Source organism: Peromyscus californicus, unplaced genomic scaffold (assembly GCF_007827085.1).
Source record: "Peromyscus californicus insignis strain IS unplaced genomic scaffold, ASM782708v3 Scaffold_19__1_contigs__length_69161282, whole genome shotgun sequence".
NCBI classification, from domain to species: Eukaryota; Metazoa; Chordata; class Mammalia; order Rodentia; family Cricetidae; genus Peromyscus; species Peromyscus californicus.
The window spans coordinates 67,064,900-67,081,948 of NW_026294491.1; the positions used below are offsets into that span (position 1 = coordinate 67,064,900).

Consider the following 17,049-nt stretch of genomic DNA (forward strand, 5'->3'; position numbering starts at 1 on the left):
AGGTAATCTATAATTTTGTGTCATTTTACCAAGCAAAAGAATTGAATGCAAAAAAAAAAAATACTTAGAACAAATTATTTAAAAACTGCTAAGCCACTAAGGTTACTTTCAAGATGCTAATAGCAGGCAAGTGGGTGGGACTCAACAGTCTCTGCCCAGGCCCTCTGCCCTCCGGTATCACCTTTGCTTGACGAGAAAAAAAGGAGTACAGTTTCTTTCAGAGTTATTTTCCTATTGTCATTCTGCATAAACTCACATTCATTGCTCATCCATTTCATGAGGTCTTTATCTTCAGTCTTCCAGTGAGGGGGAAAGCTAAAGCTAAAATAAAACCTACCTTCATTATCCAAAACATAAAAGACAACTGAGACTCCTGAGAAAAAGCTCACCTTCCAATCAGGTTGTTTGCTGAAAAGCTCACACCTCTATTGTGTTCTATGTGGAGTTTAACTGGATGACATCGAGTTTTCAGATGAGACCCCCCTGAGCTAACTCCCTTCAGTGTGCTCATTCCGTCTCCGTTGATGTCTGTCCTGAAGAGCTAACCTGACCAGTGCCTGAGTACCAAAGAGCTTCTGAGTCAGGGGCCTCCCTGAGGTCCTCCGACCACACTCTGTGGCTTATGCTACCATTTTAGGATAAAAGGTAGCCTGTGGTTAGAGAAGATTCTAAAAATACTCAAGCTTAGTAATGGATAAACTACTGCTGTATGGCCACACACAGTGGCCTTCCTCACTTCCTCACGAAGACCCTCTTTACACAATAATCACAAATTTCTTTTTCTCTAAATTATACCTAATATTCACAAAAATACCAATATTCACAAAATTCTTTTTCTCTAAATTATACCTAAAGTTCCTAAAAATGGAGAAAGTGTGCTCAATGAATTCCAACTGTATTTGTAACCATTAAACCTAATAAGCTGGTTGCAAAAAAAATAATATATTTATGACTTTCAGTTAATCAACTTTAGAGGTTAAAAAGTGAGATTTTTTTTAAATCATTTGAAAATAGTAACAAGAGAGCCAAAGGTCTTTGGTTTGACTTAGTACTTATGGGGTAAAATTTCTTTTACAGCACTTTTTAGCCAAAAAAATGGGCAAGTGCACACTTAATTAAGGCTGGACCTGGGAGATCAAACCTTAGACTTACCAAAACATGTGCTTGTTTCAGAGCATAGAAATCTAATCCTACTTAGATCCACAAATTTAACTAGTCCTGAAAACCATCATCTGGCAAGCAATGATGGGCTGCCCGCCATATGACAAGAGGAGTTGGTATTTAAAGCCAGCGGTTCCAATAGGCTGGTTTAGTATTCAACTAGAGATGGACAGAGAGATCAATGTTCTGGAAAAGAATAACAATATGGATTCCCAGTACTAACACCCATGACATTTTCACCAACTGTTACCAACAACACCCTAAAGAGGAGACCAGTGAACCCTCCTTCCCATTCAAGGATCCAGTGCAGGGCTTTGTCGCATGTGCTCAAGTCAAGCTTGCAGGGGTGAGAGGGGAGCTACAGGGAGGGCTTGTGCATGCGCGCGCTTCCTTCTCCTTTGTTCTCATCCATGACCTCTTGCCCTTCCTCCTTCAGGCAAGCAGATCCCTGAGCTGCCAATGACCAGTCTGGCTCTACCCAGCTGGAAAGGACGAGGTACAGCTTGCAAAGGAATAGCCCCCACCAAGGAGCCTCTGCGCATCTAGGAGATGGGCTCTGAGGACACAGCACAGGAATCTCACAGACTGCCGAGAGATGTAGCATCAGAGTAAGAGAGACTGTGACTCACACGTCTGTGGGGCCTCCTGACTGCCTTAAATAAGAGTCTGCACAGGTGAAATCGTGCCACAGCCAAGTCTGTGACGTGAACATTCTAAAAGAATGAATTAGCACCCAGCTTCTTTCTACCCAGCACATCTTCTTGAATAAAACTGGCGGTGCCTTCCCTGACATGGCAGGATACAGCATCACAGATTCCCTGGTTTTACTTCTAGCTGTTGTTACTATAAATTCTTTTATACACTACATGTTTTAGCCCTAGTTCTAGCCCCACTGATGTGTGACAGTTTGATTATACTTAAGACATCTCAACTAACCAAACCTACAAGTCAGAGTGATGCTTGATTTCTTTTAAACCCAAGGAACACTGAAGACCTGAGTCCCTCTCATGCATACTACAGCCCTGCATTTCACAGACAAGAGTTTCTGAAATTGACAGAAGCAACAAAAATGTCTTTTAATTGTCTGCTCTATTCTACAAGTCATGCTATTTTTAAGTAAAAATCCTCTTTTGTGTGTGTTTAAAAAATAAAAAATGAAAATAAACTCTACTTATTAATTCAGCCCAACCCACGGTAGCCAACGTTCTCTCCCTGCGGAGATTGAAAAAGATCACACTGCAAGCATGTCTGGTCAAATGTAACGGCACTGGCTCCCTGCTGTACCTAGAAATACCCTGACCTGTGAAGCAAGCAAGAGGAATCATTTCCTGATGAGGATAGAGACACTACAGAAGCCCCTGAATCTGCCCATGCAGCTGGGTCTGCAGGCTCCACTCTACAAACACAAAATCAATGTAAAAATTTCATGTACAAGGCAAGGCCTATGGTGCTGTTAATGTCCCCTTGCTGGACACACACCTGAAGTCTCAGAGCTCTCCAGGGGGTTTCTGTGGAATAAAATTAGATTCTAACATCTGCCACTATTAAGAAAAAAACTCCACTTCCATCTCCCATATGAAAACACTGAAGCCAATGAACAGTAACCGAGCCTTGACATGGTAATGGTTATTACCCAAATCAACTATTTTTTTTTAAACAGTAAAATTAGCAAATCCTGCTCCCATAATAATTTGAATGTTATCAGACTAAATGTTTGATAAAATTCCAATTTGACTCACCTGGAAAAACTGCTGCTTATTTGAATGTTCCAAATAGAAGCTGTATTCTTGTAGCTATTCGAATTATATTCAAGGAACACCAGTTTGTGGGAGCTGGCTTTTCTAATCAAGCACAAGAGTAGCCTACCTCCAGTCTTCACCTGCATATTTCATTTAGACATTTCTTTTAGAGTTAAAACAATCTCATTTCTATTATTCAAAGAGATGAGATGATGTAGTACTGGCTAAAAGGCAGATTCAATATGAGTAGGCTCCTTGTAGACAAAATACTTCATGCATTAGTCACTAGAGCATGCTTTCCTTTTAAAATGGAAGGTATTCCAAACACATAAATACAAGATAAAATAAATCATTTTTTCTGCATGGAGAGGACTGAATCTCTTACTGAGCACATCATAAATGCTGTCCATTTGTGTCTAGCACTCTGTAACTTAAAGGCTTATATGCATATATTATTTTTATACACACCCCACTTGGAGGAATGTGATTTCCTTCTGATGAGCCCTAGATCACTTGTCTGAGATGTAAACGATTATCTTAGAAGTTATAAATTTTTACCATGTAAAGGTCAGTTTTGAAGACTTTCCGTTAGCTTTTGTGTTTCCTTCATGAAACATGAGAGTAGAAGAACAAAACCTAAATTCAGCAGCCACCTGTGTGGGTCAGATTTCCTGTCATGATACACACAGTCTCTGGACTCTCACTCCTGGGTAATCCCTATATCTCTGTATGTGTTTTCACAAAGAGGGCAGTAGAACACCTCAACTGAATAACTAAGAAAAATCTACAAAAATGCTGAAGGAAGTAGAATACATTAGTGATTGGGAATAGCTATTCAAGGGGATGAAAGCCAGATGACCACTTGGCCTACAGCCTCTACCTGGCTCCTTGGAGTTTCTTCATCCACTAATAAGAAGAGTATACGTCTAGGGTAATCTTAGGACACGGATATGGGAGACACTTAGAAGCTATTCACCAAAATTACGGAAATGTAGACTTGAGGTTCAACACAGGACTGGGTAAAAATGACAAGGATGCTTAGAAACGCCAAAGAACATCAAACAGACCTCAGTTAGCCAATGTGGTTCCTAAATCAGTAACTCAGACCAAAAGTGGGGAGTCTCTGCTACCACTTAAGAAAGAGTCGAGCCCTGGGTAGCTAGGCACTCATCAGAAAGGAAATGGGAAGGGGCAGGAGTAGTAGATGGAGTTAAAGGACAGGTGCCAGGCAGCTAAATGATAAGCATTGAAAAGCTTCAATATTAATTTTTGTTTGTTTTGTTTCATGGCTGACCTGATTATAATAATGTGTACACAGCTCCTCCATTTTGGAGATTTGGAGAAAGAGCCTGGCCTTTGTAGGAAGGCAGTCTATTATGTAATTGGACAGGCCAGGGTGGGGTAGGGGGTGTAGGATCAGAAAGAAAGGCAAAATAATATATATTTAAATAAGAGATCCTCATCATAATTAGACTAAGTAGTCAAAACAAGAATGTGCCGGGTGGGTGGGTAGAGTGAGACAGGACATTTCTCCTTAACGCGTAGTCTTGGCATGTAAATGAAGACATCTGAAGAAGCACACAGGTTTGAAGCGGTTCTAACATTCTATCATAATTAGAAACATTTCAAGAGCCCTGTAATTTCCAATCAAAATTACAGTAATTTCCGATATGTAAGCCATGATTCATGACAGAATTTTACATTCCATGAGAGATTACGGTGGCCTGATGTATGACATGCTGAGTACAGCACTAACATAAACAATTCAGTTTAATGTTTAAACAGTACTTGATGTTTAGAATCTCACAATAAAAGAAACATATTATTGTAGAAATTATCACTTTGACAGTGATTGAAGGGTAAGGCAGGCATGCGGCCTATAAAGCTATAATTTTTTACAGTCCACAGCTTGAGTTTAATCATTTTTATATAACATTTCCAAGATATCCCTTAAGTATTCATCCGGCCTACAACTTAAACAGGAGCAACATGTTCCTAAAGTAAAACCCCAATTAAGTACCATTATTAATACAGACAGAGTAAAATTTTAGGAAAAGCCAAAAAGTACTATGCTATACATTTTCATGCTGTAAGTACTCCTGGAATTGTATATTTTATCACAAATCGACAACAATTAGGATGTTATAAAAAGAGCATCCAACGATTATGAAAATAGAATTGTGTAACATTTCAAGTTATTCAAATCTCACCCAAGCCCTTGTGTGCCTCTAAGTCCCACCAGAGTGTTACTAAGTCCTTTTGTGAAAGAGTTTTGTATTCTAAGCTTTTAAAAAGTATTCCTGGCTCTGGTGAAGGGCTAATAGACAATTGTGAGTTTGTTCTACCAGATGATTCTAGTAAACAATTATCAACATATGAAAGTCTTATTTAAATAAGAGGTCTGGTAATAGGTTCTATGATCAGCCATTGTGACTTCCTGTTTAACGCTATGCAGTTATCAGAGTTGGACAAGTTTTCTGAGTGTGGTATAGTTCAATTTATCTTGTGTGCAACTACAGAAAAATTAAAATCACTAGTGTGCAATGGTGTATGTGCTTTAATAACTACCTAATAGCCGGTAGACTAGTTGCAGAAGAAGTTGCATGATATTTTTAAAATAAAATTGAAGGTCATCTGAGGAATGACGAAACAACAGTAATTTACATGTTCTATTATGAAACACCAGCCTATTAACTGTACACATGATAGTCCACTTCATAAAGCAACTATTAACTGCCTCAGAGACTCCCCGAGAAATTCTCAGTCTAGGAGTAGCAGCTGGGGGTCCAGGAAACCCAGTGTCTACAACCTACATCCCAACACTACTGCGCAACAGAGTTCTCTACATAGTACTGGAGGCCACAGCCTCTCAGCAATGCCAACTCACTGAACACAGACATGTCTTTCGTTGACTGTCACAGACATCACAGATAAACATTCTAATACCCGATAGTGGTACTGACCTGGCTTTTTGTGGCGGCAACCTTTGCAAACAGTGCTTGGGACACTTTAGCACGCTTCATTTCCTGCTGAATCTCGTCATAAATGGAGGCATTAATGTTCATAGTATTGTTCTCTGGTTTCCCATTCCTCTCAGTGGCAAGAGTAGCTGTTTTCACCTACAAAACATTTTGAACATGGCTGTCATTTTTCATTAGCCAAATTGATTCAAAGCTTCTCAGGCTGGGCATCCAAGCTGGGCACCGTTACTCCTTTTATGATCAAGGTGATCAACAGTGCGGTCATTCAACATTCATTATTGCCCTGAGATCAGATTGCTTAAGTTAAGGAAGTCACACTGTCACAGGTGATTGCATCTGTAATATGACAGCAACTGCCAGATGACAACCAGGAAAAATAATGCCATAAAGTAAGTTTTCTGGAAAAGAGAGGAGCTTCAAGGACCTGAAAACAGTAAACTAATTGTCTCCCAATTACCTCCCATTTCAGCCCTAACAAAGGAAATTCACAATTAAAATCATAATGCACAGTGCTGTGTCTTCGCTGGGTGCCCAGTGCCTAATAGACAGTTACCTCACTGATAGCTGTTATATACTATGGCCTCTTTAATTTCAGACTTTTTTAAAATGCCTTTCCTTCTTATGTTTCATTTCTAATTCTTCCATAATAAAGCCATTTACAGAACTGCATATTTAAATCTTCTATCCATCCATGAACAGGTAGAAAGCCTTGCTCAATTATTGTAAAGGTTGGTTGCCTTTCACACGTGATGTCCAAGCTGTTCTGTCTGATTATTTCATCTTTTCCTGGCATTCTGCTATGGAATGACTTCCTTTTGACTTATAGAACTAGACAAGAAGAAAATGTTTCTTAAAATGTAATTGAACATTTCTGTAAGTTACACAAAATATATCCTTAGTGACTCTACAAACATATTCAAAATGTATAATCACTCAAATATTTGTACCAAGCCTTTGATAATGGGGATAAGCAGGGATGGCTAGAAAAATGTCCTCAACCAACAAAGACTGGGGGTTTGAAAACCAAGTCTCAACCTTAAAATTTGATACTATTATTTTTTAATTCCAATTTTAATTTTTATTATATACAGTTATATGAAATGGTCTTGAAAATAATCTTCTGAAAAATAAGCTGAATCTTTCCTAGGAAATTGGTGAAAATGTAATTGAAATCTCAGTCTGGAGGCAGGATCATGCTTCTCAGCAAAGGGAAACAAGGAGTTCTCTTAGGGCCCTCTATGCAGACCAAACAGAAAAATAAAGCATGTAAGGATAAATGCACAGATAGTAAATGTCAACCTGTAGGTCCCATGTTAATTTCACTGTTCCCAAAACCACTTTGCATGAAAGTGAGCGGAGGTTGCCCCTGAAGAAGATTATGTTCTTGAAAGTACACAGAGGTCCCATGAAATGTACCTTCTGAGTCCTTCGAACTTCTAGCCTGGAAGCAAAGTCATTTTTCCCTGACTTATTTCTGGGAGAAAGGTACACAGCGAGAGCCCCTCCACCAGACCCCAGCAGCAGAAGGAAAGCATCGGCTGACTGCACCTCAGGAAGGGTAAGCACAGCAGGGTGGATAACACTGTCACCTGTTCTCAGTGGGAGTGGCAAGGATCTCTGGGCTCCTTTTCCAGCTCTGGGTCTAGACCAGCAAGGGGTACATTAAGACTGGAGGCCACTAGGAACGCACAGGGCTTTGAAGCCATAATCTGCTAAACAGCACTTTAGGAGCCAGAAGAGTTAACACATTACCATAAATTGCCTACAAAGTTGCTTTGGTGAGATTTGAAACTTTGCTCTGGGGTGGTCTTGCTCTGAGGCAGAGGGATAGATTTGATCACCCCATGGGGTCCCTTCTAATACCTATTTTTCTCACTGCTTAAATGAAAGAGAAAAGCCATTTCAATTGCTTTGAAAATTGAATGTTATGGAAATGGGGCCCGAAGTCCATCACACTAGAAGAAACAGTTTCCTGGTAGCATCTGTGTAGCAACAGGAACAACTCTGGTTTTAGAAAACTTGGGATTTCACCTGGTCTTACAATTTTCAATCTTTCGTAAAAATTAAATTGGAGAGTTTAAATTTCTGGGATACTGTTTCTAAAATTTTCTTTAAGTTTTCTATAAAGCAATCACAATGTGAACCAAGAAGCAAGAATCCTAAATCACAAAACCAACTAAATACTCGTTTCCTTTGGGGGAGGGGGGTTTGAGCGGTGGGGAGAAGCACCCAAGGAAAAGAATGTGGAGAAAACTTTAAAAATACAGTTAGTACCTGGCCGCATTACTCAGTGAAAAAGTATTTAGCAAAGCTCTTCTTGCTGGCCCAGATATGCATCTTATCACAGATAAGCCATTAGAATTCTAGAACCACATTTTTTCCTAAACACAAGCTATTGCTTAAGGGGAACTGACTTGGCCAGCTTTTCAAAATATGAAAGCTGATTTTTTCCCCAGGTAAAAAATGGAAACAAAAATCTTTTCTATTCCACTCTACTAAGTACTATTTTTGCTTAGTACAAAAAAAAAATCTTCTTTAATCCTGGTTTAGCTTTTAATATTATATCATCCATTAAAATTCATAAAGTAGTTCATCCCGGGCAAAACAAACTACTCTTCACTCTTCTCCACAAATAGCACAGGAGGTGAAATAAATGCAGTTGCAATCGGAATAGCTTTTATCAAGGTAGGGCACACTACTCCATTATTACGGTGGCGCCAGGGAAGTAGTTAAGAATGGGAGCCTCTATTTACCCTCCCGTGTAGGGACAGGCTGCAGCACTGGGGTCTGCTTTTTGTTTCACAAAATTGTGCGGCGGAGCACACATTTTACATGAAAATCCTGGTTTGCTTCTTCTCTGATTGCTAAATGCATCATACTTTAGGGCTTATGAGACTAACACCCTTTGGTCTGGTTGGCTGAATGTGCTGTACCTGGTGCAGGAAAAGCTCCTACAAGCATATGGTTCTTACATACACAAAATTAAAGTTTTATGTTCTTTTAGTAATTATGAGAATAGAAACTGGTATTTATTGTCTGGTTTATGTGTGAATGTATATTAACCCTTTGAACTATGTATCGACCCACAGTAGGCGCCATGACTACTACTCTACTTTAACTGAAAACGTTGTTATACAGAGGTGAAGTAACTTGCTTCCTGCTCCAGGCTGAGCTCTGAACTTGAGTTTGCTGAAATCTGTTCCTATCTCAAAGACCAGGAGTTACGTGGTATATGTTCTTCTGTGGGGTCTGCTTAGAAAACTTCTTAGAGACCAAGACATGCTGGGCCTGCTTTTTGGAAGCCCTTTGCTAAGTCTAGCTCATTGAGCTCTAAGTTTTAGAAGCTAATGGCTTTATAATTAACATTAAAAATCTAATCTAAATTTATTTTCCAAGGTATGCCTATCCCTCTTCTTAATAATTTTGTGGGCATAATTAGGAGTGATGGACAACAGTCCTATATAATACTGCCTTCAGTGTCAGGGCTTGAACTTTTTAGACCTGTCTTTCTTATGTAGGAACAATATTACTTTCCAAATCTAGACCTTTACAAGATGGCCATTAACGAGAAGCATTAATGTTTTCTCAGGAATCCACAAATAACACTCTCCTCACATGATGAGTTCATGCCCATACCTGGATCTGAAGCCAAGGTCCTCAAGGTACATGTATTTCCTTATATGGACTTGGTACATTTTCTAATATATTTCTGTGAAGCATCACACTTACCTGGAAAGAAGCTAAAGAATCCCAGGAAGAGATGCAAAAGAAGTTTAAAGAACTGTATAATTCACTTAAAAACCACAACTTGTCAAACAGTTCTTATAAAAGTTAAAATTGGAAAATTAACTCCAGAAGTCATCATATATAAAAATACACAAATAACACAGGAAAATGCCTGTGGTAGAGGGCATTAGTTTAAGCCTATCTTTTCTGTAGGACAAATCATCCCCAGGAAATAATCACTAATTTTTATTTATAAAAATCCCTCTATTAAAATCATTAAGCAACTTTGCACAGCGTAACCAGAAAACAAGTCTCTAAGACAGACCAAGATGTATTTTCTTATGATGAAAGTTTTGAAGGTGAATGTTCTTTAGAATACCAGAAATATCATTGTGAAAAGTCATTCCAAATAGATCATTTGTAAAACATTTACTTCATCCAGACAATATTTTCGAACATTCCTCCTAATCTAACAACACAAATTCTCATTTTCTCTGACTTTCATCCTTCTCCTAAAAATTGTGTATTTTGATGAGATGTCTTGAGGTAAAGGAAAATGCAACAAATTTAATTAGGATTTGAAAACTTTAACTAAAACCTTTCACTCAGCTTTTTCATTTTTCTCCTAGCAAAAGATTGGTATCAGGATTCAATGAATTAATGCATGTGAAGGTTCTTAGAAAACTGGGAACCATCATCAACCATAAGCTATTTTTCCTTTTCTAATTACAGCATGGAACTTACAAAAATATGCTGCTGACAATTAGGTTTGACCCAGTCCCAGATAGAGGACAATGGCCATCATGGTTGCTTCTACTGGATTACCCAAGATAGGTCTGCACTAGGGGCATAGCACCATGGCTGGGCCAGCCATGGGCTCTGCTGCTTCCTGTGGCTGGGCTGTCTCCCAGAAAGACATGTGTAGGACATCTTTCTGGAGACTACCCAAGGAAGCCTCATGTTAAAGATGGCTTCAAATCTAAGTCCCTCAATAGTTTAGCACCTTGGTCTAGGATGCCCCAGGAACACTATGAAATCTTCCCAAAATGTGAGCTACATACTGTAGGAGCGAAAGAGATTCCAGTCTCCCAGGCTTAAGTGTCTGGGGTGTCCCATGAGTCACCAAGGACCTCTGCTTTTCACCTCTGGTGGGATGGTTGTTTTGTTTTTCAGGAAGAATCAGAGTTCAAGTCCAAATCAAGATTTGTCTCAAAACAGGTTTCAAATCTCTTTATTTTACAGGAAATGCAACACATAGTGATTTCACAGACTTTTCTCTGGTAATGCACAAAACTGAAGACAGTTTTGCAGGCTGTCTCTGTGGAAAACACCACAGAGACAGTTTAGTTACCTGTAGTGAGCATATGAACCTCTCTTGGGGGTTCCATTTTAACTTCAACTGCTGATTCAAAACAGTTCTAACTCTCTAAACCTGACAGCATGCTTTCCCCAATTCTACTCACTTTGCAGTGAGATAAACAGATCTTTTTTTTTTTTAATTTAAAGTGTTGCTTAAAGGGTAGAATGTAACCAATTGGCAGCAAGCACTGTTATAACATTAAGTAATGCAAATGGATTCACAGAAGAACAAATAAGACACACAGACTACATGTACCAGACATTCACCTCTGGATGTGGTGAGACAGCCAATAAAAAACCACGCTAGGAGAAATCTGGAAGCATTTCACTAAGGAGCTACAGTACCTACCCACGTCCTATGTTCACCACTGGTTGAACACCTCAACTATGAGCCTGGTTAGTCTTTTTGTTTTTTGGTTTTTCGAGGCAGGGTTTCTCTGTGTAGCTTTGCACCTTTCCTGGAACTCACTTGGTAGTCCAGGCTGGCCTCGAACTCACAGAGATCCACCTGCCTCTGCCTCCCGAGTGCTGGGATTGAGCCTGGTTAGTCTTAACGCCCTTTGAGAACAAACAAATACAGTGATGGGTGTCTCAACCAGGAAATCTGGAACTTAGGATAAAGTAAATTACATATGTTTTCTACCCCATATAGCATGACATATGGTGTCTTTATAAATACACACACAGGAAAGTTATTGAATAGTATCTTAAGAATATGAAAAGAAATATCACTTAAGAACTAATACAAGCCGGGCGGTGGTGGCGCACGCCTTTAATCCCAGCACTCGGGAGGCAGAGCCAGGTGGATCTTTGTGAGTTCGAGGCCAGCCTGGACTACCAAGTGAGTTCCAGGAAAGGCGCAAAGCTACACAGAGAAACCCTGTCTCGAAAAACCAAAAAAAAAAAAAAAAAAAAAAAAAAAAAAAACTAATACAACTTTGGCTCAGAAAACAGTCAATGAATAAGGATTAGCGTGATCATCAGAACCATATTTAGAAAATAAAATTTCCCAAATTCTACAAAATGAAAGCTGTTTAAGCACTAAATTAAATAACTGGGCATACTGAAAAGAGAAGACAGTCAGTGCTAAAAGTCATATTGTTATTAGAGAAGTATTTTAAACACCTCAGAACAAGACAGGGTAAGGGCAGGCTAATGCCCCCAAGTGTAAAATCCCCATCTGGATGGTTATTGTATAAAGTAAGGATGTGGGGAACACTGAAAGTCCTAAACTTCTTCATATAATAGCCTACACAAGTCATATACATATTTACAGAGTTCCTAACTCCGGATTTTAGGAACTATTTTATAGATGAGATTACCAACCAAACACAGTATCTATGAGTACCCGGGCAGCTTATGTATGAACACTGTGACCCTTCTCAAAGAACAGAATTATCTTCACAGCCTGCTCCTACAGACATTAAGACAGATTGATTTTCACTAAAAACGGATTTTAGAAATAATTTCTTTAGAGCATTCTGTCAGCAGTTCAAGAACCTCAACAAACAGCTGGAGTGTGTCTGGTCCTCATGTGTAGAATTCTGTAACAACTTCATTTCTTACCATTGGATGGGCTTTTCCTATACTTCTGTACTCAGAAATATATGGACTTTTTGTTGGTTATTGATGAAAAGAAATCATCAACATATGATTATGACATTATATTCCACAAATACTCTGAATTTACGTTCCATACTCAACTTCTGAAACAACTTCGGAGGCTGATCCTAGTTGTGCGGGTTGTACCTGCCACAGACTAAACATGGGAGAAAATACATTTGCTTGTGGATTCTAAGTCCAAGCTGTGCAACTGCCATCTAACGGTTTGCACTGAGAGTTCCCTTCTTGACTTCTCACAGTAGTTATAAGTAGTGTAAGTTTAAGACTTGATTTAAAACAGCAATGCACAATAAAGTTAACTGGAAGGTAGATTCGTTTTTCCTTCCTGAAAAGTGGAACATTTTGAAGAAAATGAAAATGTGCCCATTTCTGGGAATTCAGACAGAATTCTTTATCAGTCTCATTTAAAGCTGCCTTCAAGGATTGTATTAAACTTAATTATGAAAGATTACAAACGAGATGATATGTAATTGGTACCAGCTGCAGTCCGTATTGGAAAGCATAAATATAAATGAAATTACTTATTTATTTTTTATTTACTATTCAAATGGCAGTCCTCAAACTAATGACAGCAACCAGGCCTTATTATTTCTGTTCTGAGGTGAACAGAATGCATCTGTAATAACAATAGTAGAGGTAGCTACGTCACTTCTTCAACCATCAAGAACCCAAAGGCTTAGAGCGACACAAGGCAGTTTTCTTTTTCCTAATTAGAACCGGACTGTTTTCCATCAAAATTAATGATTTGAGATGAAATTTTCAAGCAAATTTATGGAACTTTAAAAAATCTGTATCTATTTATCCAATTTCTTATTGCGAGTAATCATGAAATGATTTTTTTTGTTTGTTTTTGTTTTTTGTTTTTCGAGACAAGGTTTCTCTGTGTAGCTTTGCACCTTTCCTGGGACTCACTTGGTAGCCCAGGCTGGCCTCGAACTCACAGAGATCCACCTGGCTCTGCCTCCCAAGTGCTAGGATTAAAGGCGTGCACCACCACCGCCCGGCATGAAATGTTTTTAGGGCAGCAGAAAAAACTACAAGGAAGAGGCGGGTCACCTGGGGAGGACGGCTGGGCGGAGTGCTCAGAAGCGGTGCAGGACCCATGGCAGAGGCAGCGTTCAAGCTCCTTTCCCTCTCATCCTGGTATATCCGGTCTCTTTCAGCTTCTGGCAACTGTAAGAAATTCTGCATAGCCCGAAGGTTTACCAGCAAGGACTGGGATGCAGTCTTGGGATCCTCTTCCTTTCGGAGGATTTCAGAAAGCAATCCCTGCAGGGGAAGAAAGACACAGGGTGAGCTTGCTCCTTGCTCTAGCCAGAGGGTGGGGAGTGTCCTATCCCATGCCCTTTCCACGCCTTTTAGAAAGTGAGGAGTCAGAGGCCTTGAGTCTGTCTACAGGAATATATTAGCTACAACTGAAATAGTGGAGAAGAGAGCCTCAATTGTATCCTTGATTTTATTAAGCATCTACTTTACATATAGCAGAAACTGAACCGGCCTAATTGGTCTCCTTCCTTTGAGTAGCTTAACTTGCCGTGAAATCTTTCACAGAAAGATGGTGGAGGGAAGTTAAGAGTAAGTGAAATCCCTACAGCACAACAGCATTGAACTGTACAGTTCTCAAGCTGGGAGACAAAGACACAGGGCGACCAACAGCAGACACAAAGCCATTTCTAGAAGAATGAGCTGAGCATTTGAGGAAGATACCAGAAAAGGAGTTGCAACACATCACTCAAGAGCACTAAGACTGTTGTTTATGTAGAGAATATTTTGTTATTCCTTAATCTTCAAATAACAAAGTGTCACAGTTAGCCACTTAAATTTGATGTTTAAGGGAAACAGATTACCACAAGTGATTGCAAAAGGTTCTATACCATACCAGTAGGTAACAGGTTGAAAAATTTGAACTTCAGAAAACACAGACCAAACCTGAAATACATAACCACTCTTCCACACTGTAAAATTCTATCCCAGAATTTGACATATTGAAAAGAATATCATCAAATCTCTTGAAAACTAATGATCACTATTAGTAACAGGAGAAACTTACAAACTACTAGAACTTCTCTTAAGATGTTTTCCTTCCCTTAACAATGTAGTACTAAAACACTTTTCTTTTAAATGGTTGATTTCCTCCTGATGCATTGGGAGGGTAGTATGAAGTACAAGTGCAGCCAAGCCTGCTCTGGTCACATGGTAAGACGAAGGAGCTCTGTGTTCAATCTCAAGCATGTGGTGGTGTGTGGGACACCGAGAAGCTCTGCGTTCTTTACTCAGACATATTAGCAACTCACAGTAGTCACAACCAAGACTTCTGCAGAACCTGACAAGCCACCCCACCCAAATCCTGCAGAAATGGTCAAACATGTTCATTTGAGTGAGAGAAGGCAAAATAGACTCCCCAAAGTTTTAACATCTGGGGATTGTTTTGGTTTCTTGGAAGCTTAAACCCAGTTTTCTTCCAAATGTCTCAAGTGAGTGCATCATGTTGCCTGATATAGCACATGGGTACAGATAGGATAAAAACACTGTCCCTTTAAAATAAATCACTTGATTTATAAGCTGATGTTTAAGGGGGAAAGAAACCTCCAACAAACTATGGGGAATTGAGTCAATCATAAAAAATCTCTCAACTGGTCTACTGCAATCAAAACCTGGCTGTTATGTCTGAACTTTCATAAGAAACATTAGTTAAGAACGGAGGCACTTGTCCTTTAGGCCATGATACTAACTAGTAACTGCAGCTGGGTCTACTGAAAACAAAACGTCCTGTCAACCGAACTCAGATTCAAACAGGCAGTCAACCATCCAGCTGTTTAACTTGTACTGGGCCAACTAATTAGACTTCCTGATGTGTCTTATAGAAATGAACATACAAATCACACACAAAGTCTGTGCCATTGCTCCTGCAAAATAATACATACTTTAAAAACAAACAAACAACAGCAGCAAAACCTTGGAAACCAGGCATGGCGACATCCTATAATCCCATCCCTAAGAAGGTTCAAACAGTAAGGGCATGCTTTTGAGGCCAGCCAAGACTACACAATGAGACTTTGTCTCAATAAAAATTAATAAATAAATAAAGGAAACCAGTAAAAAAATTGTGGCTGGTAATGCAGTATATAGCAACTGTATAAGAATGCATAAATAGATGGAAGCGTTGAGTATATACAAACCACCATGAAATCCTCAACAGTTAGTTTTGTCATCTTAGCCCAATGCCTTATCTTAAGTTGTTGATAAACATTAAAACAATTACGTGGACCTACACTACAGAAATGAAAAAAAAGGACATTAGAGTACATTCTAGTGATCATGATGGGCTATGATGAACATTACCACATAACCAAGGCCATGGGTCCTTTCAGCCAAGGCACTCAGGGGCCATCACTAAAAAGTCGCCATTGCATGGTGCTTTGTAAAATGTCAATCTGCATGAGGCTACTAACTATTCAGTAAATTAAAAAAAAAAAAATTAAGGGCAAAAGATACCCTGTAAGTATTTAGGTTTTTCCTACACGAAAGTACTTGAAATTAATAGACATCCAAAAATCTCAAAAAGACAAAGTAATATTTCCATATCTCATAGCAGGGAACTATAGTGAGAAAGTCAAACCCATGAAAAAAACCCACGGAAACACTTTCTCTCAAGTCCTGTGAACAGAACACTAAGCCAGGGTGTGGCTCAGCTAAAAGACAGGTCATCACTTGGGAGAAAACTGGGTGGGAAGTCAGCAGCCTTTCCATTCGAGCATAGGAGCGCTGCTTCTGCAGAACCCTTCCCCCAAACTTAATCACCCCTTGGAGTGGATGCAAGTTTCCTGCGTGGAGTATGCTGATTCTCCAACAGTGTTCCAAACCCAGACATTCAAAGAGCTTTAAAGCAGCCAGTATAGACGGTCTACTGGTTCAGATTTTTTTTTTTTTTTTTTTTTTGGCCCAGAGCTTTCAATGAGGGGAGTGCCCCCTGGTGGAAATGCCTGAAAATATTGTCAGAAACCATATGATTAGTGTTAATTTTAAAAATTACTTAAGAGTAATGTAGAATAATCTGGATGCAAATGACTACCTTTAAAACTCAGACACTAGAGTGCATGTCCTGGTCCTGTTCAGGTTGTTGAATGGCTGATGAATTCAATATAGATATAGTCCCTTTCCCTGTTTTATATAGTTCGTATATAGTGCAGAGATGGCAGGTAAGGTCAAGGTCATTTGTATTAATTCTTCATGACTGACTGATACAGATATCATTACCAACAATCCATCATACTAAAGAAATAGTATGTGAAGGCCATGCACTCTGTTACATCACAGAATTGGGTGAAGTACCAAATTATAGTCATTCTGTGTACCATAGGTGTTCAAAAAATTCACTGAACTAAATTAGGTAAAATCATTAGTAACCTTGTTTCTAAAAAGAATCCAAAAACTTGTAGGTTATGAAGGGCGTTCCCAAC

At 39.2% G+C, this 17,049-nt stretch overlaps 1 protein-coding gene across 9 annotated transcripts in view; it reads right to left on the reverse strand.

Moving 5' to 3' along the window:
• The window catches only part of Satb1 (SATB homeobox 1), a 95,940-nt gene that overhangs the window by 25,413 nt on the left and 53,478 nt on the right, over positions 1–17,049 (reverse strand). For all 9 annotated transcript variants that reach the window (XM_052745622.1, XM_052745620.1, XM_052745621.1 and 6 more), the window contains exons 8-9: positions 13,646–13,858; positions 5,864–6,019 (exon numbers count right to left, since the gene is read on the reverse strand). In XM_052745622.1, the coding sequence (XP_052601582.1) occupies positions 5,864–6,019; positions 13,646–13,858 (369 nt within the window). The remainder of the gene's footprint in view (positions 1–5,863; positions 6,020–13,645; positions 13,859–17,049) is intronic.